Source organism: Ascaphus truei, chromosome 1, assembly GCF_040206685.1.
Source record: "Ascaphus truei isolate aAscTru1 chromosome 1, aAscTru1.hap1, whole genome shotgun sequence".
Lineage (NCBI taxonomy): Eukaryota > Metazoa > Chordata > Amphibia > Anura > Ascaphidae > Ascaphus > Ascaphus truei.
This window is the reverse complement of record NC_134483.1, coordinates 192692844-192718195: the sequence shown is the minus strand read 5'-3', so window position 1 is coordinate 192718195 and position 25352 is coordinate 192692844. Positions and strand designations below refer to the sequence as shown.

Below are 25352 nucleotides of genomic sequence, written 5' to 3'. Positions count from 1 at the left end.
ATTTCTTTAGAGTGTTAAAAGTATATGTTTTAAAAGTGATCAAAAGCCTAAAAGCAGATATGTGCTAAATAATACAATAGAAATCATTCTTGTAGATAATGTACTAAATATCTACCAGGTTAACTAAAAAAAAGGAATTTTTAAATTTAAGTATGTGACTCTTTTTTTCCCTTTCTTTTTGAGGTGTTGTAGAGACCCAGAAAGACAAAGCATCCATTACGGTTGTTCTTTAGTTTCCTAGTTTTAGTTAAAATCATGATCTGAGTATATGGTAGGGCATGCCCACTTCTGATACTTCAGCCATGAAAAAGCGTCCAACATTTTATTTGGCATTTAAAAATTTAATTAAAAGCAAATGTCTCCATATCTGCAGAACGAAAAAAGAAAGAAAGATACTGCAATAACCAACAACAAAAAAGTTAATTTTATGATCAAGACATTGCTGCTTTAAATGTCCCATGCTGTTGATAAACAGGGAATATTCACTGAGCTTCACATTTACTGTAGTCAGATTCATAAATATCCCAGCAAGTAATGGATTTCTCTACGTGATCAGTATCTTCCCGGTGCTTGCACTCGCTGCAAAATGTCACAGCAGACTCAGATAAACGTGTTCACACTCGGTTATCCAAGAAGATTTAGTAGCATAAAATGTACAGCGCAATATTAAATAGCTGATTGGTTAAATGGTGTTTCAACAGGCTACTTGTTAGATAACTCCTGTTTTCTACCACACCTGGAGAGACCCCCGAAGGCAAAGAGTAAGGAATAGTTTAGTGATAAGAACATGACCTCTAAAGCAGGAACCAGTTTTGAATCACAGGGTCCCTCTATCTCCTATGTACCTCAGGCACAAAAAAAAATGGATTTCAAGTTATTCAGGGCAGGAACTTGTTGGGTGGTTCTCATTAACCACAGGCAAACTTCTATTGGGAGATTCTGTGTGATAGTGTCCGATTGCCACTATAGCCTGGAGCTCCCGTGGCTCCTGGAGACCCCCCTCCCCTGGAGCAGCTCGAGCACGGATGCCGAACGACCCGACGGCTGCTTCCAAGGGTGGGGGCTGGAGCAGGGAGCAGCGCGGCTTCTCCTGCCTGCGGCCGGTTGCCGGGGACGCGATCGGGCCATTGCTAAGGCCGCGATCGCGTCTCTAAGGTCCCGGCGGCCGAACCAGCAGGGTGCCGCCATTGTAGTGAGGATTGCGCATGCGCAGGGACGCGTAGGCGCAGGGAGAGCCCCAGAGACAGGGATAGTTCGCGCGAGCATAGGGACAGCTCAGGGAGAAGAGAGAAAGCCGGGAAAGCTTGCGCACGCGCAGTGGAGGGTAAGGAAAGCCCGCGAACCCCTAGCCTACCAGGGAAGGCTCTGAGCTGGGACTACATATCCCATGAGCCTCTGTATGCCCCATGTGACACCCGGGAGCCAATAGGGCTTAGGGAGCTCCTGGGGAAAAGGATACATTTCGCGGGCCGAGAGCTGCGTAGTCAGTCAGGAAGAAGTCAGAGGAAGGAACAGACAAAGGAAGGAGGTAGGGTGCAGGAGAGAGGGACTCCCCTGTACTAGGCCAGCACCCCCTTGGTCCAAGATAGCTCAGCTCCCCAGTAAGGTGAGTGTTGCCAGGGGCAGCCCTCAGGTTAGGGACCCTGCCACTTACATTAGTGGGAGCTGGAAAAAGGGAAGTCTGCAGTTAAGAGAGTTGGAGTCAGGGAGCTGTAGGGAAGGAAGGGTGCGGGGAGCGAGTGCAGCTTCTGCCCCATATAGGTACCTACACCCCAGGTAGGCCCCAACTCCCCACTAGTTGGGTGGGTAACTGCTTAGGGAGGTCCTAGAGAGGGACGCGGCCCCTAGTTTGGAGTGCTGCCTTGTCAGAGTCACAGCGGGCAGTGCTGTAAGGTCTGACCGGCAGGCACCTTGTTGCGCAGCACGTTGGCTGCAGCCTCCAGTGAGCTACAGCTTGCTGCGGTAGGCGCTGGGACTAGTTAGACAGTAGTGAGGCTGAAGGGACTTGGGTAGTTAGGGGAGTGGGACAGGTCATTACCCCTACCGGCCATAGGAGTTCCCCAAGCCACTACAGGTTGCTGTACTACAGGGACAGGCCCTAGGTTAGGGTTCCTGTCACGTTAGTACCACTTAGATAGATAGGGACACAGCGGCTGCTGCTGTTCCTGTGGAAGCGGTTGGACCCACGTTGGGGTCCCCAGAGACGATTCCAGAGTGGGACCGCCCTAGCTGTCCGCACGTGCAAGGAGTTCGGTTGGAGGATCAGACGGATTCATCACACGTCTGACCCTTTGAGAAGATTGTTGCTGACCCGAGCACCGGAGTGCTCGGCAGGTATTATATCATCATATGTGCACCAACAGGCCTAGAGGTTCTTAGTGACTGCGCAGTCACACATTGACTATCTCTGTAGGAGTACGGGACATTGGGTGGGGTTCTTGGGACACTGGGTGGGATCACCTAGTGTTGGGGAATCGTCCTGCGAGACGTCACTGTTAGTGTCTCCTCGTGAGAGGGACACAGGTTATTATTATTTGTTAGTAAAGTCATCTTAATATATAAAATCGAATGGTTAGTGAGGTTAGTGCTATCTGCGGTGAATCTGATTGGTCCTCAGCCTCTGGCCAATCAGATTGCTGTGTGTGACGTCACCCAACTGCCACTCTCTTCCCCCTCGGCTCGCGCCACCACACACACACACACACACACACACACACACACACACATCTCTCCCCCTCCCCGCTCCAAATCACCCCTCCCCAGCGGCATCACCTCTCCCCCCTCCCCGCTCCAAATCACCTCTCCCCCCTCCCCGCTCCAAATCACCTCTCCCCCTCCCCAGCCGCATCACCTCTCCCCCTCCCCAGCGGCATCACCTCTCCCCCCTCCCCAGCGGCATCACCTCTCCCCCTCCCCGCTCCAAATCACCTCTCCCCCTCCCCAGCGGCATCACCTCTCCCCCTCCCCGCTCCAAATCACCTCACCCCCTCCCCAGCGGCGCTCCAACTCACCTCTCCCCCTCCCCAGCGGCATCACCTCTCCCCCTCCCCGCTCCAAATCACCTCTCCCCCTCCCCGCTCCAAATCACTTCTCCCCCTCCCCAGCGGCATCACCTCTCCCCCTCCCCAGCGGCATCACCTCTCCCCCTCCCCAGCGGCATTAGCTCTCCCCCTCCCCGCTCCAAATCACCTCTCCCCCCCTCCCCAGCGGCATCACCTCTCCCCGCTCCAAATCACCTCTCCCCCCTCCCCAGCGGCATCACCTCTCCCCCTCCCCGCTCCAAATCACCTCTCCCCCTCCCCAGCGGCATCACCTCTCCCCCTCCCCGCTCCAAATCACCTCTCCCCCCTCCCCAGCGGCATCACCTCTCCCTCCTCCCCGCTCCAAATCACCTCTCCCCCCTCCCCAGCGGCATCACCTCTCCCCCCTCCAAATCACCTCTCCCCCTCCCCAGCGGCATCACCTCTCCCCCTCCCCACTCCAAATCACCTCTCCCCCTCCCCAGCGGCATCACCTCTCCCCCTCCCCAGCGGCATCACCTCTCCCCCCTCCCCAGCGGCATCACCTCTCCCCCCTCCCCAGCGGCATCACCTCTCCCCCCTCCCCAGCGGCATCACCTCTCCCCCCTCCCCAGCGGCATCACCTCTCCCCCTCCCCAGCGGCATCACCTCTCCCCCCTCCCCGCTCCAAATCACCTCTCCCCCCTCCCCAGCGGCATCACCTCTCCCCCCTCCCCAGCGGCATCACCTATCCCCCTCCCCGCTCCAAATCACCTCTCCCCCCTCCCCACTCAAAATCACCTCTCCCCCCTCCCCACTCAAAATCACCTCTCCCCCCTCCCCGCTCCAAATCACCTCTCCCCCTCCCCAGCGGCATCACCTCTCCCCCCTCCCCAGCGGCGCTCAAACTCACCTCTCCCCCTCCCCGCTCCAAATCACCTCTCCCCCTCCCCACTCAAAATCACCTCTCCCCCCTCCCCGCTCCAAATCACCTCTCCCCCTCCCCAGCGGCATCACCTCTCCCCCCTCCCCAGCGGCGCTCAAACTCACCTCTCCCCCTCCCCAGCGGCGCTCAAACTCACCTCTCCCCCTCCCCAGCGGCATCACCTCTCCCCCCTCCCCGCTCCAAATCACCTCTCCCCCCTCCCCAGCGGCATCACCTCTCCCCCCTCCCCAGCGGCATCACCTCTCCCCGCTCCAAATCACCTCTCCCCCCCCCCCCCCACGGCAGGGGAACAGGCAGCTGCCACGCGGCGCGTAAGATGGCGGACCCCCTTCCTCCCTCGCGGCGCTGAGTCAGAAGATGGCGGCGGCCAGAAGTACAGGTAGGTGTCGCTCCCCCACCTCCGGCGCCAAACGGAAGTGAGAAAGGGCGCATCAACTGAGACGTGTGTGTGTGTGTGTGTGTGTGTGTGTGTGTGTCACTGTCACTGTCCACTGCCCCCCCCCTCCTGTCCACTGCCCCCCACCTCCTGTCCACTGCCCCCCCTCCTGTCCACTGCCCCCCCCTCCTGTCCACTGCCCCCCCCTTCCTGTCCACTGCCCCCCCCCCTCCTGTCCACTGCCCCCCCCTCCTGTCCACTGCCCCCCCTCCTGTCCACTGCCCCCCCTCCTGTCCACTGCCCCCCTCCTGTCCACTGCCCCCCCTCCTGTCCACTGCCCCCTTCCTGTCCACCGACCCCCCCCTCCTGTCCACCTCCCGTCCACCTCCCGTCCACCTCCCGTCCACCTCCCCCCTCCCCTCCTGTCCACCTCCCCCCCCCCTCTCCTGTCCACTGCCCCCCCTTCCTGTCCACTGCCCCCCTCCTGTCCACTGCCCCCTCCTGTCCACCGCCCCCCCCCTCCTGTCCACCTCCCCCCCCCTCCTGTCCACCTCCCTCCCCTCCTGTCCACCTCCCCCCCTCTCCTGTCCACTGTCCGTCCCTCCTGTCCACTGTCCGTCCCTCCTGTCCACTGTCCGTCCCCCCCTCCTGCCCCCCCCCCTCCTGTCCACTGTCCGTCCCTCCTGTCCACTGTCCCCCCCTCCTGTCCACTGTCCGTCCCCCCCTCCTGTCCACTGTCCGTCCCCACCCCCTCCTGTCCACTCTTCATCCCCCCCCTCCTGTCCACTGTTCGTCCCTCCCCTCTGGGGAACACGGAGAAAGAGGGAAAGAGAAGGGAGCGGGATATTTTACTCACGGCCAACGCCAGGTCTCTCTCCCCCTCGCCGCTACAACTCACCTCTCTCCCTCCCCGCCGCCGCTCCAACTGGAACAGATGGCGGTGCCCGGAAGGACCCCCTTCCTCCCTCGCGGCGCCCAGTGAGAAGATGGCGGCGCCCGGAAGTACAGGTAGGTGTCGCGTGTGTCGCTCCCCCACTTCCCCACCCCCCCACTATCCCCCCCCCACCTCCCAGAGCATGCTCTCTACGGCTCAACATCCCCCCCTCCCTTTGACGCTCCCCCCCCCTGCCTTTGACGCTCCCCCCCCTGCCTTTGACGCCCCCCCCCCCTGCCTCCGGGCAACGCCGGGTATACACACACCTCTCCTCCCCCCCATCACACTCACCTCCCTCCCTGCCGCTCATTCACCTCCCTGGCGCTGACCCACCTCCCCTCCCCGCTGCTGGCTCACCTCCCCTCCCCTGACTCCCCTCCCTGGTGCTCCCCTCCCCGGCGCTCCACTCACATCACCTCCCACACACTGACTGACACACACAACTTACTGACACACACGCTGACTGACGCACACACACACGCACACTAACTGACGCGCGCACACACACTGACTGACACACACACACTGACTGACACACACACTGACTGACACACACACACTGACTGACACACACACACACCGACTGACACACACACACCGACTGACACACACACATCAACTGACACACACACACCAACTGACACACACACACCGACTGATGCGCGCACACACACCCCCACACACACTGACTGCCGCGCACACACACACCCCCACACACACACACTGACTGCCGCACGTGTACACACACACTGACTGACTGCCGCATGCACGCACACACTGACTGACGCGCACACAAACCCTGACTGACGCACGCACGCACACACTGACTGAGACACACGCACACACTGACTGTGTGTGCGTCAGTCAGTCTGTGTGTGTTTGTGTTTCTGCCTCAGACTCACTGACGCGCGCGCAAACACACAGTGACTGACGCACACACGCTACATGAAGCTGTAAAGGAGGGAGGGAGGGGGGGGGACTGGATTGATGTGAATGGGGGACAAACAGAGAGAGGGGGGAGGAGAGAGAGAGGAACGGGAACATTACATCCCGGGCAACGCCGGGTCTCTCAGCTAGTTAGTTATATAATCACTGTGTGTGTGGTTTCTGAGTGGGTTCCTATGTAGGGTCATTCTACATTTCCATAGAATCCTACATAGGTGGAGGCGCTGAAAGAAGATACGTTCCAGAGGATTCACCCCAGGCTCTCACTAGCGGAGGCTCAGACCTCCTGTGAGCCTGCAGGTATACGCATCACACCGGTAACACCGCATGTTCTACTCACCCACACTATATATGCGATTGGGTGGGGTGGAATACCCGTTACACCACTATTGTACTTCAATGAATAAACCCCCTTATAATTCTACAGGATGTACAGAGCTGTATACACTATCAGTACTGTTTAAAGAAAATTATAAATATGATAAGCTAAGTGATTTAAAAAAATATATATGTTGCATGAGCCCTAGGCTAAATGTAAGCAACATATATCTAAAGCAATAGACTTTATAACTATTGAAACTGTTTTATGGTTGCAAAACATTATGAAATCATAAGGGGAAAAAGCACGTAAATCAACGTAGCAAAGTAATTAAATTGTTTGTTTTAATAATGGTTCTTTGTCACTTTAAAATGTAAATTATTCTGGACAAACAAAAATGCAATACCTCTTTTATTTCACTATTTCAGTAGAAGTATCTCAGTATGTAAATATAAATCCTTTCCTTACCAAATTTGATGTCCTTCTCTGGGACTCGGGATATGGCCACTTTGTGGGATCACTTCCCATGTCGAATCCCCTAGAGTAACTGTTGATTAACACATTTACAGTATATCAGTTGCATAAAAGCGATAAACATGAATCTGCAGGTAACCTATGTAAATTAATACCATTATTCACTTTGTTACCATATATTTCTGCAGCATAACGCCCCAGCAGAATCAAAGTGTAAATGCAAGTTATGAGCATATTAGATTGTCCTGACAAAAGTTTTATTGTATAAACTATTGTCACAGGAGACCAGGTTATTTACACCTTTTTACCAGAATCATTCATTGAGCAAAACAAGGTAGTGAAATAAATTGTAGTTTATTCAACTTGAATCCGCATACACACAATGGAACACAAAATACAGACGAAAAGACACACTTACTGGGGGTCTGGGGTCGAAAACTAGACTTTTCTAGGTGCTGGACACTCTATTGGGAGAGTTTTACTCTGACCGGGATTTAGCCCGGAATCTCCTGGAACGCAAATTGGCATGAAATTCCTGACGCCACCACTACGTTCTTGTCCACAGAACTTGGTCCCTCCTGACCATGAGTCAGCTTGAATCTCCTGGAACTCAAAATCTGAATGAAATTCCAGCCGCGACCGCAATGTTCGTTTCTTAGAACTTGGGCGCAAAAGTCGGAACTTCGTCTCTGGAGGGCAGGCTTTTCAGGCTTGAAATCGAAGCCGTTTGCTTTGCTATTTCACACAAAGCAACTTTGAAAAGCCAGCCCACGCTCTTTTGGCTCTGACTCAAGAGGGACACACAATCTGATTGGCTCATGGCTTCTCATAGCTTTCCCGGCTCTAGCTGAAACATAGAGGCAGAATTCAACAACCAATCAGCACGTGGGAACTTTCTCAAGCAGCCAATCAGTGCCAAGCCGGGTAGAAAAGCCAGATCAGCAGGAAATTTTAAATAGCCAAGGGAAATGCGCAAGCCTGCCACATCTCCCCCCAGCTACCCCAATGCCACCCGCTGGGCAGGCGCCCCTAGGTCTGGCAGAACATGTGGCATCCCGGAGGACTGCCATTGATCTCTGGACCTAGTACGCTGCCTTTCCCCATTAACAAAATGCCGTTCACACCTCTGGGCATCCTCTGGCTGCTTTGAACTCCGATGTCCAGCAGATATTCTGGCGCCTATGGGTTTGCCTGGGCTGCCTGTTTGGATATGGGTTCCGAATGTTGAAACATATTAAAATACACTTTAATAAACTCTGAGCCTCGGGGAACCCCTTTAGCTATGTGGGACTTTAGGTGAGGATTTTGGGGTTGAAAACTAGGAGACTGGGAGACACTGTATGGCTCCAGTGCAACTCACCACAGGTACCCGAAAATAGGGCGAGTACGATGGTGACAATTATAGGGCCATCGGTAACTTTGTCCCCAGACTTTCTGCAATCAAAATGACTTGCTTTTCACCCAAAAACCCCACCTAAGATTTAGACTCCCAAAGTTTGGAGTCTCTAGGGTATAGGGAACAGGAAAGGAAAAGACGTTGTCTCTTTATTTCTGTCTGCCTTATTTCCCCACACACTTTCCCTTTGACTCAGTTTGGACTCTGAGTCCCCCCAACCTTGTATATGGTTGGACACCCACAAACCATATACTGTTTGTGGGTCACCTTGGCACTAGCTGGGGTCCCCCCCGTTAACCCAGGGTTTCCCTCAGCTAAAGGAATGCATAGTGATCCCTTTGCCTCATTCTCCTTTCCGAGTTATGCTGAAGCAGGGCAGCCTAGTGGTGAGTCGCGGTTATGTTTTCAAGGGGAAGTATTGCTGGGACAATGTGCTTACATGTATCAAAGAATCAAGCATGACTCCTGGAGACATTTATTGGGGAACCGGTAACTCTGAAACCCAACCTCCTAGGCACATTCGGACAACAGCTCCTCTGCAAAAACGCCCTTGAAACTCATACACTAACAATCCCTGCTTGATGGCGTGCCCAGAAAGGAAAAAACCCCAAAAAAGGTTTTTTATTACACAAAGTACAATGCAATAATACAATGTTACTGGGCCCAAGAGCTAAGTCTCTGGAACCCTTATACACGGAGCAGGGGTAACCAAACGGGCTTGACCTTTATTATATAGCCTGGTTACCCCCTCCCATCACAACTATTGCTACTATTTCAGTATAACCCCTCTTCTTCCATAGGCACATCCAGTCACCATCAGTTTTTGTTGCAACTATGTACCTCCTTAGACTATTCTTAAAGCTTTTCCAGCTTTTAATTAACTAATTCGGTTTCACTCTAAAATATACGGCACTACTTACATTTTAATCACATAAAAATAATAATAATATAGGCAAGTATAATAATAATTATGTTAATAATACAATAGCATTACAATAATAGAATTGTCTGTAACTATTAAAACAGTTTTAAATAAAAGTATTACTGTATTAACCATAGTATTGTCGTTTTAAGAAATTTTCTTTTCCTCTAAAAATTCAAGCATTTGAATGAATGATTGATTATAGGACAATTGTTAAAAATATGTCTTACAAAAATAAGTAAATACAGTATGCTTAAACACTGCAATGAGTTTGAAGGTCCTTGTAGAACTTATAATGTAAAATCTTCCTAGATTCAGTTACATGTGAAGTATTTTAAGTAGAAGAGGTGTGGTTAATCTATTCTAACAACCAGAATTGACATACAGGTCTTACTATGGTTTAAGTTGCTTGAACTGCCATGTTTAGGTTGACACTGAGTGATTATTGACAACTGTAGGTCCTAGCTGAGAGTAGAGGCATATGGCGGTTCTGAGACATTTGGAGCAGCGTTTCCCAATAGGACACGATGCCCGGCGTGATAGGAGGTAGGAAGTGGTTGCGGGGGCGCACCTGTGCCTCCGTTCCTGGCGCTCCCTTCCCCTCGGTCCCCTTGGTGCGGGTGCAGGAGATGGGTGCGGGAGATAGGCGCGGGGGTGGGCAGTGGTGGCTGCGCGCTCGATGGTGGGCAGGGGGAGGCGGGGAGCCTCATGCTCGGATCGCAAGCCTTTCCTCTCTCCCCCGCACCCCCTGCCCCCCATCTCCAGTCACTCACATCCGTCGCTGCCTCTGTAATACAGTGTGTGTGTGTGTGTGTATCAGTGGCTGTGTGTGTGTATGTATAGGGGAGTGTGTGTGTGTGTGTGTGTAGGGGAGAGAGAGAGTGTGTGTGTGTGTGTGTGTGTGTGTGTGGTGGGTGTGGTGTGGGTGTGTGTGTGTGTGTAGGGGAGATAGGGTGTGTGTGTGGATCTGTGTGTATCAGTGTGTATCAGTGTGTGTGTGTATCTGTGTGTGTATCAGTGTGTGTGTGCATAGGGGAGTGTGTGTGTGTGTATCAGTGGCTGTGTGTGTGTATAGGGGAGAGAGAGAGAATGTGTGTTTGTGTGTGTATATATGGGGGAGTGTGTGTATCAGTGGCTGTGTGTGTGTATGTATCTTTGTGTGTGTGTGTGTGTGTGTGTGTGTGTGTGTGTATGTATATGTGTGTGCATGTATCTGTGTGTGTGTGCATGTATCTGTGTGTGTGTGCATGTATCTGTGTGTGTGTGCGTGTATATGTGTGTGTGTGTGTGTGTGTGCATGTGCATGTATCTGTGTGTGTGTGCGTGTATCTGTGTGTGTATGTATCTGTGTGTGTGTGTATGTATCTGTGTGTGTGTATGGGGGAGAGAGTTTGTGTATGTATCTTAGTGTTTTTGTGTGTATGTATGTATGTGTGTGTGTGTTTTTTCAGCCACAGCCACTGTGTGTATCAGTTGCTGTGTGTGTCTGTGCAGGCCAGCAGTGGCTGTGTGTGTTTGGTCTGTCTGTGTGAGTGTCTGTAGGTCAGTGACTGTGTGCGTCTGTGCAGGTCAGAGAGAGAATGGGGGGGGGGGGAGAGAGAGAGAATAGAGGGGATTGGGAGAATATATGAAATCTGTATGGACATTCATAACTGTTTTATTTTACCTATAGGCGATAAAATTTTTAGTGGGTCACGAAGGAGAAGTTCAAAAATAACCGGGTCACGGAAAAAAAAGTTTGGGAAACGCTGATTTGGAGAAAGGACAATGAGAGACAGATAGTTGCCATTGACAATTGATAATATGTTGAGGCAATCATTTCTAAAAAGAAGCTTGAGTTCCTTATATGTTCACAAGGACATATTGTGATATCAGTGGTATAACATACTGTATGTAAATACTATGTTAGGATATAACACTTAAAGTTATTATGGCTGACTGGGTGGGTTTATCTGGATAAATAGACAGCAGTTAGGCTGAGAGAACAGGAGACTCAGAGGGAGAGAAGGAGCAGAACATCTTAATATCACCATGATGTAGCAAGAGGGGAGACTTGTTAATATCTTGAGATAGGAGAGATGAGGATTTAACATCAAGATACCAACAGAAAACTACTATGTCCAACCATCCTTAAGATTACCATCATTTATTTGGAACGTCATGATCGCCATTCTTACTATTTTTGTAGGTAAGTCATTATTTTCAAAATAAACATTTTGTTTTTGTGTGCAAAGATTAGAATGCGGAGTTCTGTTATGCTGGTGTAATCTATAGAAAAGACGTAAAAAGACATTTAACAGTCGTCTTTTGTATATTTTGTATAGTCTTACATTAATTTGCTTTAGTATCTACGTAGGGTTTTTGTGATTTTTTAATATGCCTAGCTAGCTGTTGCTCCCTTGGCTGGGGTCACGACATGACATCCTGTGGTCTGTAGATTGTAGGGTTCCGTCTCCTACTTATGGGGGAATACGAAGAGTCAGATGATTGCATTTTACATCTCCATTTCCATTACATGGGGCACAAGTTTACAGCCCCTTAAATTTATTCACAACTATGTCTATTGGATCACCAAATTATAAAATATGGTAACATTATTTCCATACGCCCATAATGACAAAGCAGAAAATTATACCGTTTTATCCCTTTTACGCAAGGTTAAAAAAAAACTAAAAACTTACTTGTAAGCATGTAAAAATCATTGAAATATGTTGGCTCCACATCCTAGAAAGAGGGAAATTGAGGTTATACCAAGAATGGAATAAATATGCTTGATAAATGTTCCAAAATAATCTATTTCAAACCCAGCGCCAATTGAATTTGGGAAGTTACTTTATCCCCCTTTTACAACTTATGTTGTCATAAAATGGAAGGGCTTGTAATATACAGTACAGCAGCCATTCCACAGAGCACATAAAATGGTTTATCATGAATGTAATGGTGCACCCCGTTTCACCCCCAATAAAATAAACAACTCAAATTAGTAGCCCATCTTTTCCTTGAGTTACATTTTTTGGACATAGTACTATGAAGAAATTGAGTCCTCTTATGCTCCAGTCAGAGGAACAATAACATTTTATGTGGTGGAAAGATACTAGGAGGAAAGCAGATTATACAGAAGTACCAGATTTTACTTCCGGTCTAGTCTAGCTAACACAATGATTTGTGTTAATGCTATGGTGTTATTAAACAAGTTTGAAAATAGCACTATTGAAAAGAATGGCAACACGTGTGTTGATGCTTCATTTCCTGTGTTATTCCACATTATAGGCTAAAGCAGTAAAATTCTGGGCATTATTGAAAATCCTGCTCTCTGATTGGATAATGCCCGGAATTTTAACCAATCAGTAATGTCCGGAATTTAAGCAGCAGAATGTGTCGTTTTCAATGTGTTTATTTCCAGCCAATCAGCTTTCAGAACAGCTGAGACAGGGCAGGGGGATTCGTCTGATTGAAGTAACAGCTCTGAGACAAGGAAGGGGATTGGTCAGGACGTATCAGCCACAGGTTGACTCCTCCCCCTCCCGAGCTGACTGAGATTTTCAGAGCAGATTCAGTTGAATTGGGGGGGAGTCTGCAAAGCAAAGAAGTAAGTGGCTCTCTGCAGTTTGTTTGTGGCTGCAGTTTGTGTCAGTAGCAGTGTGTGTGTGCTGTGCTGTTATATATCTGTGTAGAGGTGCTGTGTGTGTGTGTGTGTGTGTGTGTGTGTGTGTGTGTATATAGAGCTCCGGTGTGTGTGTGTCAGTGTCAGCAGCAGTGTTTATGGGTGGAACATGTGTGTGTAGCAGGTGTGTGTGTGTGTGTGTGTGTAGAGGTGCTGTGTATAGAGGTGCAGTGTTGTGTGTGTGTGTATGTTGTGTGTGTAGAGGTGCTGTGTTTTGTATAGAGGTGCAGTGTTGTGTGTGTGTGTGTGTGTGTGCGTGGGGTGTGTGTAGAGGTGCTGTGTTGTGTGTAGAGGTGGGGGGGAGTGCAAAGTTTAGTAAGTGGCTGCATTTTTTATTGTGGCTGCAGTGTGTGTGTGTGTTGTGTTGTGCTGTTGTATGTGTAGCAGCAGTTTGTGTGTGTGTAGAGCTGATGTGTGTGTGTATAGAGCTCCAGTGTGTGTGTGTGTGTGTGTCAGTGTCAGCAGCAGTGTTTATGGGTGTAGCATGTGTGTGTAGCAGCAGAGTTTGTGTGTGTAGAGCTGCTTTGTTGTGTGTGTGTGTGTGTGTGTGTGTGTAGAGCTGTTGTGTTGTGTGTGTGTGTATAGCTGCTGTGTTTATGTGTAGAGCTGCTGTGTTGTGTGTGTGTGTGTAGAGCTGCTGTGTTGTGAGTGTAGAGGAGGTGCTGTGTTGTGTGTCTAGAGCTCGTGTGTGTGTGTAGAGGTGCTGTGTGTGTGTGTGTAGAGGTGCTGTGTGTGTGTAGAGGTGCTGTGTGTGTGTGTGTTGAGCTGGTGTGTGTGTGTGTGTGTGTGTGTGTGTGTGTGTGTGTGTGTGTGTGTGTGTGTGTGTACAGAGGGGCGGCAGTGTGTGATATAGATATCTGCAGTGTAAGAGTATATAGAGGTGGTTTCATGTATTTACCATTTTATTTTAATTAAAAAAATCTATTTAACTAAACAAAAATATCTATTATTTATGAAAAAAGTCTACATTTAGCCTATAATAGTAATAATCCCCTCAGAACAGGGCATTACTGGCCAATAATGCCCTGGCTGGGTTAAAATCCCTCGGCTTCGCCTCGGGCCTTCAACTCTTCCAGCCAGGGCATTATAGGCTAAACAGTAAAATTCAGGGCATTATTAAAATCCCTGCTCTCTGATTGGATAATGCCCGGAATTTTAACCAATCAGTAATGGCCCGGAATTTTTGACAGCTTGCCAAGTTTTTCAGCCAATCAGCTTTCAGGTTTCATTCACAAAGAGTGAAATTTGCACTTAGACAGGGGAGGTGATTGGACAGAACACACCAGCAAGGCACTGACTCCTCCCCCACCCTGTCTGCAGAGAGCTCCGCACAGGAGAGTGAGGGGAAAGGTTTGTGTGTCTGCCGAGTGTGTTTTGTGGGTGTAAAGGGGGTCAGCAGAGTGTTTTATTAGTGTGTGTGTCTTCTGTTGGTATGTGTTTGTGGGTGTAGAGGGGGCAGCAGAGTCTTGTTGGTGTGTTTCTGCTGTGTGTGTTTTGTTGGTGTAGAGGGGGAGCTGCAGTGTGTGTGTCTTCAGTGTGTGTTTTGTGATTGGAGGAGGGTGCAGAGTGTTTTGTTGGTGTGTGTCTGCAGTGTGTGGGTTTACAGGGGGCTGCAGTGTGTGTAGAGGGGGGCTGCTGGTGTGTGTTTTGTGGATGTAGAGGTGTCCGAGCCTGTTTTGTTGATTTGTGTGTATCTCTGCAGTGTGTGTTTTGTAGGTGTAGAGGGGTGGCTGCAGTGTGTGTTTTGTGGGTGCAGGAGGGGTGCAGTGTTGTGTGTGTGTGTGTGTCTGTCTGTGTCTGCGTCTGTGTCTGCTGTGTGTGGGTTTACATGGGGCCTGCAGTGGGTGTAGAAGGGGGCTGCTGGTGTGTGTTTTATGGATGTAGAGGGGGCAGCAGTCTGTTTTGTTGGTGTGTGTGTGTCTACAGTGTGTTTTGTGGGTGTAGAGGGGTTGGGAGCCTGTTGTGTTTTGTGAGTGTAGAGGGTGGAGGAGGTCTGCAGTGTGTTTTGTGGGTGTAGAGGAGGGGGGCTGCACAGTGTGTAGAGGGTACTGCAGAGTGTGTTTATGTATATAGGGGGGTTGCAGAGTGTGTGTGTGTGTGTGTGTGTGTGTGTGTGTGTGTGTGTGTGTGTGTGTGTGTGTGTGTGGCTGTGTATATGTACAATTTTTTTAATAAACTTGCAGTAAAAGCATAAGAATGTAGACAGTCATGCTGATAAAAATCAATGTGACTACAAAAATGTATATTTTTTATGAAAAAAATAAATAAAAATAAGTCTACATGTAGCCTATAATAGTAATAATCCCCTCAGAACAGGGCATTACTGGCCAATAATGCCCTGGCTGGGTTAAAGTCCCTCTGCTTCGCCTCGGGCCTTCAACTTATTGGCCAGTAATGCCCTGTTCTTCGGGGATTATTACTTAAATAACGGAGATAATAATGCCTGCTACATCTGTAGCATAAGACGTTATATGACTGTCATATTTAATAAGGAGCGTTTTTGTCTTAATAGCCACAGTGGTCATGTAGGCATACACAATGTGCACCTTCCTAGCCACAATAGTAATCAAGGGGGTAATTGCCCTCACACTGCCCTAACTATTTACCCCCTTGCAGGCTAGTAAGGTATTGCCAGGCAGTACATGCATAAACAGTGTTTACCTAGAGTACAACTCCCTCCTGGGAGTTCTATCCAGCCACTGCAGGGCACCTACCCCCATAGCCCACATCCATTGCTCCCACTCTGCTCCAACCTAGCTTGTAACATGACTACACTACACACTCGAGACACACTTATCGGTGTGCCATTCTTTATAAATCAATGCACTTACCAGGACCGCCATCACTGGGGGTTTGCCAGTACTACTGCTGGCCAGTCAGCCCCTCTTCTTCCGCCGGGCTTCCCCCCACTAACAGCTCTGGTTCACTCCTGTGGACTGTCCCAGGGCAAGGCTTGAGTCCCAGGCCACAGCAAGCTTGGGGTTAAACTTCTTTGAAGGATCTAGCTGCTGTACTACTGGTTTCTACTTTGCTCTACTCTATAAGCCCTTTAAACCGGGAGTAATCACTATGAAGATAAGTCAGGATAAAGTCTCCTGATGGACCACACATTGACTTTATTTTGCAATCTCTGTAATATGTGGACTTTTTATTATTTTGCCTATTATGCTGAAGTAAAGTTATTTTCATTTGATTAGTGCCTGGTGTCCATGCTCTGATTATGCTGCTGCAGGTCTATTTATCAAAGCTGACAGCTGCAAAACTGGGACAAAACTGATGATAGATTTAAGAAAGGTAACCACATACAACCCCCCAAAAATGGTTTTATTTTTTAACAGTGCAGTTGTTGGTGCACTCTTTTTTGCACCCCAGTTGCTCAAGTTTTCAGGTGGAAGACTGATCAATAGACTATAATCTCATTTTGTTAGGGGCTTGTAGGCTGTCTGACAACCTGTGGAAAGAATCCAATAGCAATAGAAAACTGCAGGTCTGATTTATATTGATGCACCCATTAGCACCCCCCCCCCCTGGTCCCCACTATACACCCATTAAGCAGAAGCTGAGGCACCTTAGCAGCTAGTCTCTGGTCTGATTTATAAATCAGTTTTGAAAAAATAAAAAAAGTGCTAAGGTCTACTGCTCCTTTAACAAACAAAATGTATACGTTACTTACCGGGATACTGCTGCTGGCACAACCTCCAAATATGAATGCAATATTGCCAGCAACTGTTAATGCATGTCCATACCTAAAATAATGGATGAAGAGAAATTCAAGCAGGGATTTGTGAGTTCAAGTGGTCATTTATACAGCTGCTTTATTTAAAGACAAGATACGCATCTCTAAAAATATATACTTTTCTAGAAGCATGATTCTTATTGGTAAGTGCTTGTTTTTGTCATAGAACATCCAAATATACTTGACAAAACGTTTTCCCGAAAATCTATTATAGTTCTTTTTACTGCAGAGACAAGAGAAATACAAGAAACTGGAGCTAATTCTTCTAATGAGCAAAATACAAGATATATGCATATTTATCTCTAACAAGTCCGTATGTGACACCCCAAGAGAACTGTCACGCAGAAGAGCAAACTCTTTGAGTAATAGTAACATCGAATCCAAATGTTTCCGCCTAAATATTCCCAGTTTGCCAGGCTGTAGGACACGGTATTGTAAAAATAATATTAATTTGGAAGTCGGAGGTACTGCATCAGCTCTTTAAATGCCCCCCCCCCCCCCCCCCGTGATGGCGGTCTTGCGAATCCCCCTTTTCACCCCTCTATTTCCCCCCATCTTCCCATGTATTTATCTCCCATTGTCACGGGAGACTCCTGTGGCGGGTAGGATCTCGGTGGCCGGAACAGCAGGAAGCGAAGTAGGGGTCACAAGCAGGGGTCCGAGGCAGGCGGCAGGTAGCGAAGTCAGGTAACAAGCAGGGGTCCGAGGCAGGCGGCAGGTAGCGAAGTCAGGTAAAAAGCAGAGGTCGGCAACGAGGAGACTGGAACAGGACAGGCGGGGCGGGACAGGGACTGAGAACAGGGAGCAGGGACTGAGACCGGGGAGCAGGAATAACCAGGGACAAGCCAGATTACTAGCAAGGACCTTTACTGTGAGCAGACTACAATACAGGTACAGGTACATAAACAGATCAGGATCAAAAACAGGCATGGGAGTCTGACTTGAAGCAAAGGCAAACACAACAGACAGGAAGCAAGCTATAAAGGACAGAGACAGGAGCAACAAGAAACAGACAGACAGAGGAACCCAGAGCCAACAGAAGGCAGCAGCACACCCAGTGGACAAGGAAGCTATGGCTAGGCAGGAGGTCTAGGCGATCCTGACATTACTCCCCCCTCTCAAGAGCGTTCTCCGGACGATCCTCCAGGCTCTTCCCGGAGGCCTTGATGAAAAGTGGACTCAAGGTGACCCACCTCTGGTGGTTTGTCAGCGGGCAGAGAGTACTCCACAGGTACATTGGGTGCTGCAAGGAACCTCGGAATGGGTGCGTTCAACCCAAAAGCAGGGGCAGAGACATCAGGAACGTGGGAAAAGACGGATGCAGCCTTTCTACATAAGTCAGTGGGGACACAGAGTTCACTCTTCGTGGTCTCTTTTTGTGACCAATATATCTCTTTATCCATAATCATTAGTGTTTCTCTTAATACTCTGATTTCGTCTTTGAGTTTCTGCTCCTTTAATCTCCAGTCAGCTCTATGCACCTCTCGGCTCAAGTCTTTCTCAGGCCACGGCGAGTGACGATATGACTCCAAGAGCAAAACTCGCAGGTCATTTAAATTTCTCTTTCTTGAGCACATCTTGGCTGATCATGACAAACTGTCCAGAGGAATCGTGGGATTTCCTAGAAAGAGCTTCTAGTTCCACTTCCAGCTTCTTATTGTCCTTCGCTAATGAATCTACCTTCTTGTCTCCTGACTTGCATTTGTTCTCTAGCGCATTTACTTGGGCCCGTAGTGTATCGACATGGGAAGACATGGACAATGCTTCTTTGTCTCGCTTGCTGAGTTTGAGTTGTAGCTCTTCCATTGTCTGTTTCACTTTTATCCTTTCTTCAGAAATATCATTTGTTCCCATCTCTGGTTTATGGACCTTGTCCTGCTGGTGGATCCCATTGGCTGAGCCTGAGTTTCCAGTGATCTGAGACTTCTCCGAGCTGCTTCTCATGGCTTCCAATAGTTTCTCCACTTGGTGACCCTGATCCAAAGCAATTCGGAGGGCGTCTTCAGTGCTAACCAAGCGATGCTGTAACCGTAGAACTTCTGACGCAGTGGAAGGGTCTATTAGGGAGTAGCGCCTCTGATCTGATACCGATCTCTCTTTATCCTCCTTTTTGACAAGCTGTGTCTTGAGCTCAACGATCTGTGCCTGCAGCGCTGCGAACTGCTGAGATGTGAATTCAGCTGCTAGCTTTAGCTCTTCCTCCAGCGAGGCTCTGGTCATGCTCAATGTGGCCTTCAGCTCCTCATGCTGTTCTTTGGGGACACACTGGGTACTCAAAAAATCTTGCAGCGTCTTTATTTTGTAGGCAGTCTGGAAACTTTCCTCCTGCAATACTCGCTGTCTCTCGTCAGCATTCACCCATCTCTCCTTGGTGTCCTGCAGATGTGTACGCAGTTCTCGCAGCTGACTCTGCAGCATATTCTCTGCCTGTGTGCGCCGCTCCAGGGAGACACGTTCCTCTTGCAGCTCTCTCTGCATTCTGTAGTGCTGTCTGCACATCCAACTTTTCCTGGGCCAACTGCTTCTTCTCCTCTCCTAATTCATGGAGCTTCTTCTCTCCTTCACTGACTTGGACATACTGTAGAGATTCTTGCACTCTTAGGTTACAGTTTCAAAACTGATATTTAACCCTTCGAAGATTTCTCTCATAGAACGTATCTCTGTTGTCAAGTAGCATCTCTCCTCCCGATCGACTTCCATCTCTTTCTTGAAGTAGCAAATATCCTCATGGGAGACTTTAAGCTCTGTATTAAGCCTGTCAATTTCCTTCATAGAGATTTCCAGGAATTCGTTACTTTTAGAAGCGTGGTGCCGATTCTCAGCAGCATCAGCATATGCCTTCTCCAGCTCACCTGACATGACATGCAGGTCACTTTCCAACTGGTGTTTTTCTTTTTCCTGGAGAACACACTTAGCAATTGCTGAGGATAGACCGCTCTGTAGTGCAGCCTTAGCTTCTTGCACTATATCTAAACGTCCATGAAGACAATCAATCTCTTTTCGTGCAGCTTGAAGCGTCTGAGTAGGAGCATCTTTCTTCTCTTCCACTATTCTTGGGATACGTCTGTGAGTTGCCTTAAGCTGCAGCATATCTCTTTCATCAAATGCAGACTCTGAGGTTAAATTTTCAGTCTTAATTTCCTCTGCAACTTCCACAGTAATGCCTCCCTTCTTTTTCTTCTTCTTTCTTGCTTTGAGAAGTTCTGAAGAATCAGTAGTACTGTGTTCACATTTACTGCTCAAGACTGTTTGAGTGGGAGCCATAATTAAACCACACTTCCCAAGAAACCAGTAAAGAGGAAATGTGTTTTTAAAACAGAAGCATTAGAATGAACAACAGGAATATTAGACACAGAGAGACACAAGATAGGAGAGCTGACCCTTTGAGACTTTAACATCAGTCACAGAGATATAAATGCAAGGAAAAAACATAGACAGAGAAACCTGCAGTTATATCTGAATCTTTAGGCATTAGACGTAGGGATATCATACAGACAGAAAAAACCTGCAGTTGAATCTGAAACTTTAGGCATTAGGCGTAGGGATATCATACAGACAGAGAAAACCTGCAGTTACATCTAAATCTTTATGCATCAGGCGTATGGATATCATATAGACAAAGAAAACCTGCAGTTGAATCTGAAACTTTTGATATCAGGCATAGAAATATCATAGACAGCAGGAAACTAATACAGAGAAAACTTGTAGTTAGATCTGAAACTTTTGACATAGGAATATCAGACAGAGAACCCTGCAGTCAAATCTGAAACCTTTGATATCAGGCGTAGGGATATCATATGTTGCAGAGAAACAAACTTTAGGGGAACTTGCAGGTAAACCTGAAACCTTAGAACCAATCATATGAAAAACTACAGATTGCAGGAAAAATCACAGTATGCAGTAACAAAATAATAGAAGCACTCTTGTCTTTTGAAATGAGAACCCTGTGAACAGCAGTGGTCCAACCAGTGATGCAGAGACAAGCCTATCCAGGAAATGAAAAGTCAGAGTCTAAAAGGTGGCAACAGGTACTGCAAGGGTTAACCCAGGCACTGCACAAAAATAAAAATCTCAACGAAAACTGCAATAGTCACTTGCAGCAACAGTTCTAGTCTCAGAAAAAATGTTTTTTTTGTTATGAACGCAATAATTCTTGCAGAAAACTTAGCAGCAACAAAAAAAAAAACCTTTCAAAATCCCAACTTGGATTTCCAAAAAAGAAACGAAAGTACTTATCTTCAACCATGCGGATGTGGTCTGTTGCAGCAGGCAGGAAAGGGTGCAGGCAGAAGAAGAATCTGTTCCAGCCAGATCCAGAAGTGGCCTTTGCTTTCTGTCACGGGAGACTCCTGTGGCGGGTAGGATCTCGGTGGCCGGAACAGCAGGAAGCGAAGTAGGGGTCACAAGCAGGGGTCCGAGGCAGGCGGCAGGTAGCGAAGTCAGGTAACAAGCAGGGGTCCGAGGCAGGCAGCAGGTAGCGAAGTCAGGTAACAAGCAGAGGTCGGCAATGAGGAGACTGGAACAGGACAGGCGGGGCAGGACAGGGACTGAGAACAGGGAGCAGGGACTGAGACCGGGGAGCAGGGACTGAGACCGGGGAGCAGGAATAACCAGGGACAAGCCAGATTACTAGCAAGGACCTTTACTGTGAGCAGACTACAATACAGGTACAGGTACATAAACAGATCAGGATCAAAAACAGGCATGGGAGTCTGACTTGAAGCAAAGGCAAACACAACAGACAGGAAGCAAGCTATAAAGGACAGAGACAGGAGCAACAAGAAGACAGACAGACAGAGGAACCCAGAGCCAACAGAAGGCAGCAGCACACTCAGTGGACAAGGAAGCTATGGCTAGGCAGGAGGTCTAGACGATCCTGACACCCATCCTTCTCCCTCTTACCCCCTCACCCTCTCTCCACCCCCTCTATCAATTACCCCACTCTCACTCAATCCCCCCTCCTCACACTCATTCCCTCCCTCTCAACCCACCTGGCCCCACACACACACACACACACAACCCCCCCCCCACAAAATACATACAACCCCCCACCCCAAAAATACATTTAAAAAACACCCCCCAAAATACATTTAAAAAAAAACAAATACATACAACCCCCCAAATACATACAACCCACTAATACACACAACCCCCCACCCCCCAAATAAACTCAACCCCCACCCCCCAAATACACACAACCCCCCACCCCCAAATACACACAACCCCCAGCCCCCTAAATACATACAACCCCCCATCCCCCAAATACATACACCCCACCCTCAAATACATACACCCCCACCCCCAAATACATACAACCCCCAAATACATACAACCCCAACCCCCAAATACATACAACCACCCCTGCCCACCAAATACATACAACACCCAAATACATACAAAAATCTCACCCCAAATACAACACCCTACCCACCAAATACACACAACCACCCCAAATACAAAAATAAACCAGCCCCAAATACATATACCCCCCCACATACATACAACCCCAAATACATACAAAATCCCCCTCCCGCAAATACATACCACAAAAAAAACACCCCCCAAATAAATACAAAAGTGCTTACCTTGGGGATAGTTTTGGGTCTCTGGCCGTCTGCTGGTCCTCTCGTTGCCGCCAGGCCCCAGCTCTCCCCCAGCTGCGAGCCTCCCTCACTGACACTGTCCCACGCTGAGCTTCTGATGGCGGCAAGTGCCGGGCCTCTCTCTCATGCCAGTGCGTGCAGGAAGCTGAGCCTAGCTTGCTCCCGGCGCACACCAATGTCAGAGAGAAGCCCGGCGCACACTGGCATCAGTGGCCCACAGATGGGGGAGAGCCGGGGCCTGGCGGCATCGAAGGGCTCAGCAGCCGGGCCCCCCACAGCCACTGGGTCAGCGACACTTGTAAACTTTAGGGGCTCTAGTATTAAGAGGGAGCTACAGGCCAATAAATGTGAACAATGTATATAAGTAGCTGTAATTGTTTGAGAGGGTCTCTGTATTTTACACAAATTAAGTACAGATTGCAAGAGTCTAGTCGCTCTCAGTATTGCATTTCAGTGGAAAATATTCATAAAACATGTTTTTTTTCTTACGATCCATATATAAATTAGTGAAACATTTATATAGGTGATCTTTAATCCAACATATATTGTCATGTTTACTCTGAGTGATATAATTACAATGCTATATGCCGACATGCTGCCATTTGATAATAACCAATGGTAAACATATGTCTAAAACATAATCAAATGTTTTGCTTTGCAAATATTGTTGATATTTTTTGTGTGTTTCTTTTCATGACTGATTTTTAGGTTTTCACATTGTTGCCATTGAAGAGCCATATCCCTCAATAATGCAAAATATTGGCAATGTCTATACATTTTTACAGTAGCCTTTTAATAACAAAAAATAAATCATTAGAAATTGAAAAAAAATCAACTTGAGTTACAAAGTTATAGTTCAATTTAGGAAATAATTACATAGATACATTAACCACTGTTGAGGCCATACAAACTGCATAACAAATTACTGTAAGTTGCTGACCTTTGTGGTAGCAAACTTAGTTAAATTACTGTGCTCAATAAATTCCTACTCTAATTGTTAATGGTCTGAAGCAAACGAATCACTTCCTGGGCATTGGACATTAATATAGCCACATGCTTTACAAGAAAGTAGAAAGAATAGTGGCAGCACACAAAAAGCAGATGAAATAGACCCGATAACATAGGAACCAACACAACGAAATGCCGGGGAGCACTCAGTAAGCTGACAAAAACATGCAAAACGCCTAATACATGACAAAATTCAAGGTTTACGTGTCAGTTTATTCATCAGCAAACCCAAACAAAGGGGTTCCCTGAAAACGTTCACATGCAGCCCTTAGATTCTGCTATGTATCAAATATTTTGCAAGTTTTTCCAGTTTTCTGTGTTCTCTTATGCGTTCTTTTCTTTTTTATATTGCCTCATGTGCTGTAGCTGCATAGGTTTCAGGCCAATTATTCCTCACACATATAGTAGTGTATGCAGAGGTTCTCAAACATTCCCTACTGTGGACCATTTCAGTACGTACTGTACAGGACCAACATACTAACTTAGGTATTGTTAGCAGAGTATTTTTGGACATGAATAGCATTTTAAAAAAATACCTGTATCTCAAAGTCCACCTTCAGCATTATTATCCTAGCTGTCATGGAAAAGACAGACTGTAGGACAGAGATAGCTGAAGTGATATTTTAATCTAGTATTTTAACTGGCCCACACTCCTAATAAGCCAAATACTTGGCATTTCTATAGCTACTGTATATACTATTTAAAAACATTTTCTTCTCAGAAAATGTGGATACAAAAATATGAATCAATGACAGTTTTTAAATGTTATGTCCCTAAAATGACTAACTACAGACAGTGGTCACAGTATCTTAAAGAAGCAGTGACACTGCGCTTTAAAAAAAAAAAAAAAAATCTAAATGCATTCAAACATTGTGCCATCAATTACTATTATTACGATCAGCAATAATAATAGCCGTAATTCTGTCAATTCACAACAGTGCCAAAGTAAAAAAGTTGAAACATAGTTGTTTTAGTGTTAGTCCATCAGAAGCAAGTCTGGGCTGCAACTGAAGCTGGAAATAACCAGCATTTGTAAAGTGATCACTGTTTGGTTTAAAGCTTTATTATTGCCCGCAGGTCTGAAAGCCCCAATGACGATAGGCAAGAAATACGCTGTAATAACATAAATATACCTAGATCTTGGTGGTTCTCCAAAAACCTCTTTTTGTACCCAGTGTCCACTTGCCAAAGCCATCTTTTGCCACTGAAACAAAGAATTAAATTACCTTGAAAAACATCTACCTGTATTACTGTTATTAAACTTCAAATGACACAAAACAAGGTTATTCCTGTGTCACACTTTTTTCTCTCTCCTTTTTTAAAAATAAATAACTGTATGTTGAATCCTGAACGGGCATATTCAGTTATTTCAGCACTTAAGCAACTACACAAAGAAACTGTGATGAATTCTTCCATTGAGCTTTAAGCTATTTAGAAGCGCTATGAATGCAAGTAATGTTGATGTGAATAAAAGGTATTATTCACACAATAATAAATTCAATTAAAAACTTGAGAATACACAAATAAGGTAATAACGTACAAGTTAGTTCTTTTATATCTGTTTTTTCTCACCCTTTGTGCCACTCACCTGACGGAAAAGATGACGCACTCAATTAAGCACCTTTAGCTTCTATGCTCTTTATTGAAAAAGCCACACAATTAAAATATGACCGGAGGAGTTATCAATATTAAAGACTGCGTCTTGGAGCTCTGAGCGAGGGTTTATTTTACTTGGCAGCGGTTGCTATGAAACAACGTACACAAAGGCACATAATAAAGTATGACATTTGCAAGGGATGTTTCCGGTTTAGAAGGGGAACATATGGTAGGTTAGACTGACATGTTACACTCTGTTTCAGTGAGGCCAGGAGATCAGATCACCTGCAGGTATTTTGTGTACTTTAGAAGCAAGCCATAACAGCAGCAAGGAAGCTCTCCAAACAGAATGTTAAAGGCTCTATGAATCAAGGTTAAAGGAAAGCATGCAGGTGTGTGAAGTATAAGTATCTTGTTAGTCAATTTTCCTGTAT

The 25352-nt window shown here is 47.3% G+C and overlaps 1 protein-coding gene across 1 annotated transcript in view; it reads right to left on the bottom strand.

The window, feature by feature from the left end:
- LOC142469995 (kelch domain-containing protein 3-like) overlaps window positions 1-25047 on the bottom strand; it is a 123097-nt gene extending 98050 nt beyond the window's left edge. The window contains exons 1-5 of the mRNA XM_075576832.1: window positions 24911-25047; window positions 24456-24526; window positions 16649-16721; window positions 11993-12035; window positions 6988-7066 (exon numbers count right to left, since the gene is read on the bottom strand). Coding sequence (XP_075432947.1) covers window positions 6988-7066; window positions 11993-12035; window positions 16649-16721; window positions 24456-24517 — 257 coding nt within the window. The 5' untranslated portion in view covers window positions 24518-24526; window positions 24911-25047. The remainder of the gene's footprint in view (window positions 1-6987; window positions 7067-11992; window positions 12036-16648; window positions 16722-24455; window positions 24527-24910) is intronic.
- Window positions 25048-25352: the final 305 nt, after the last annotated feature.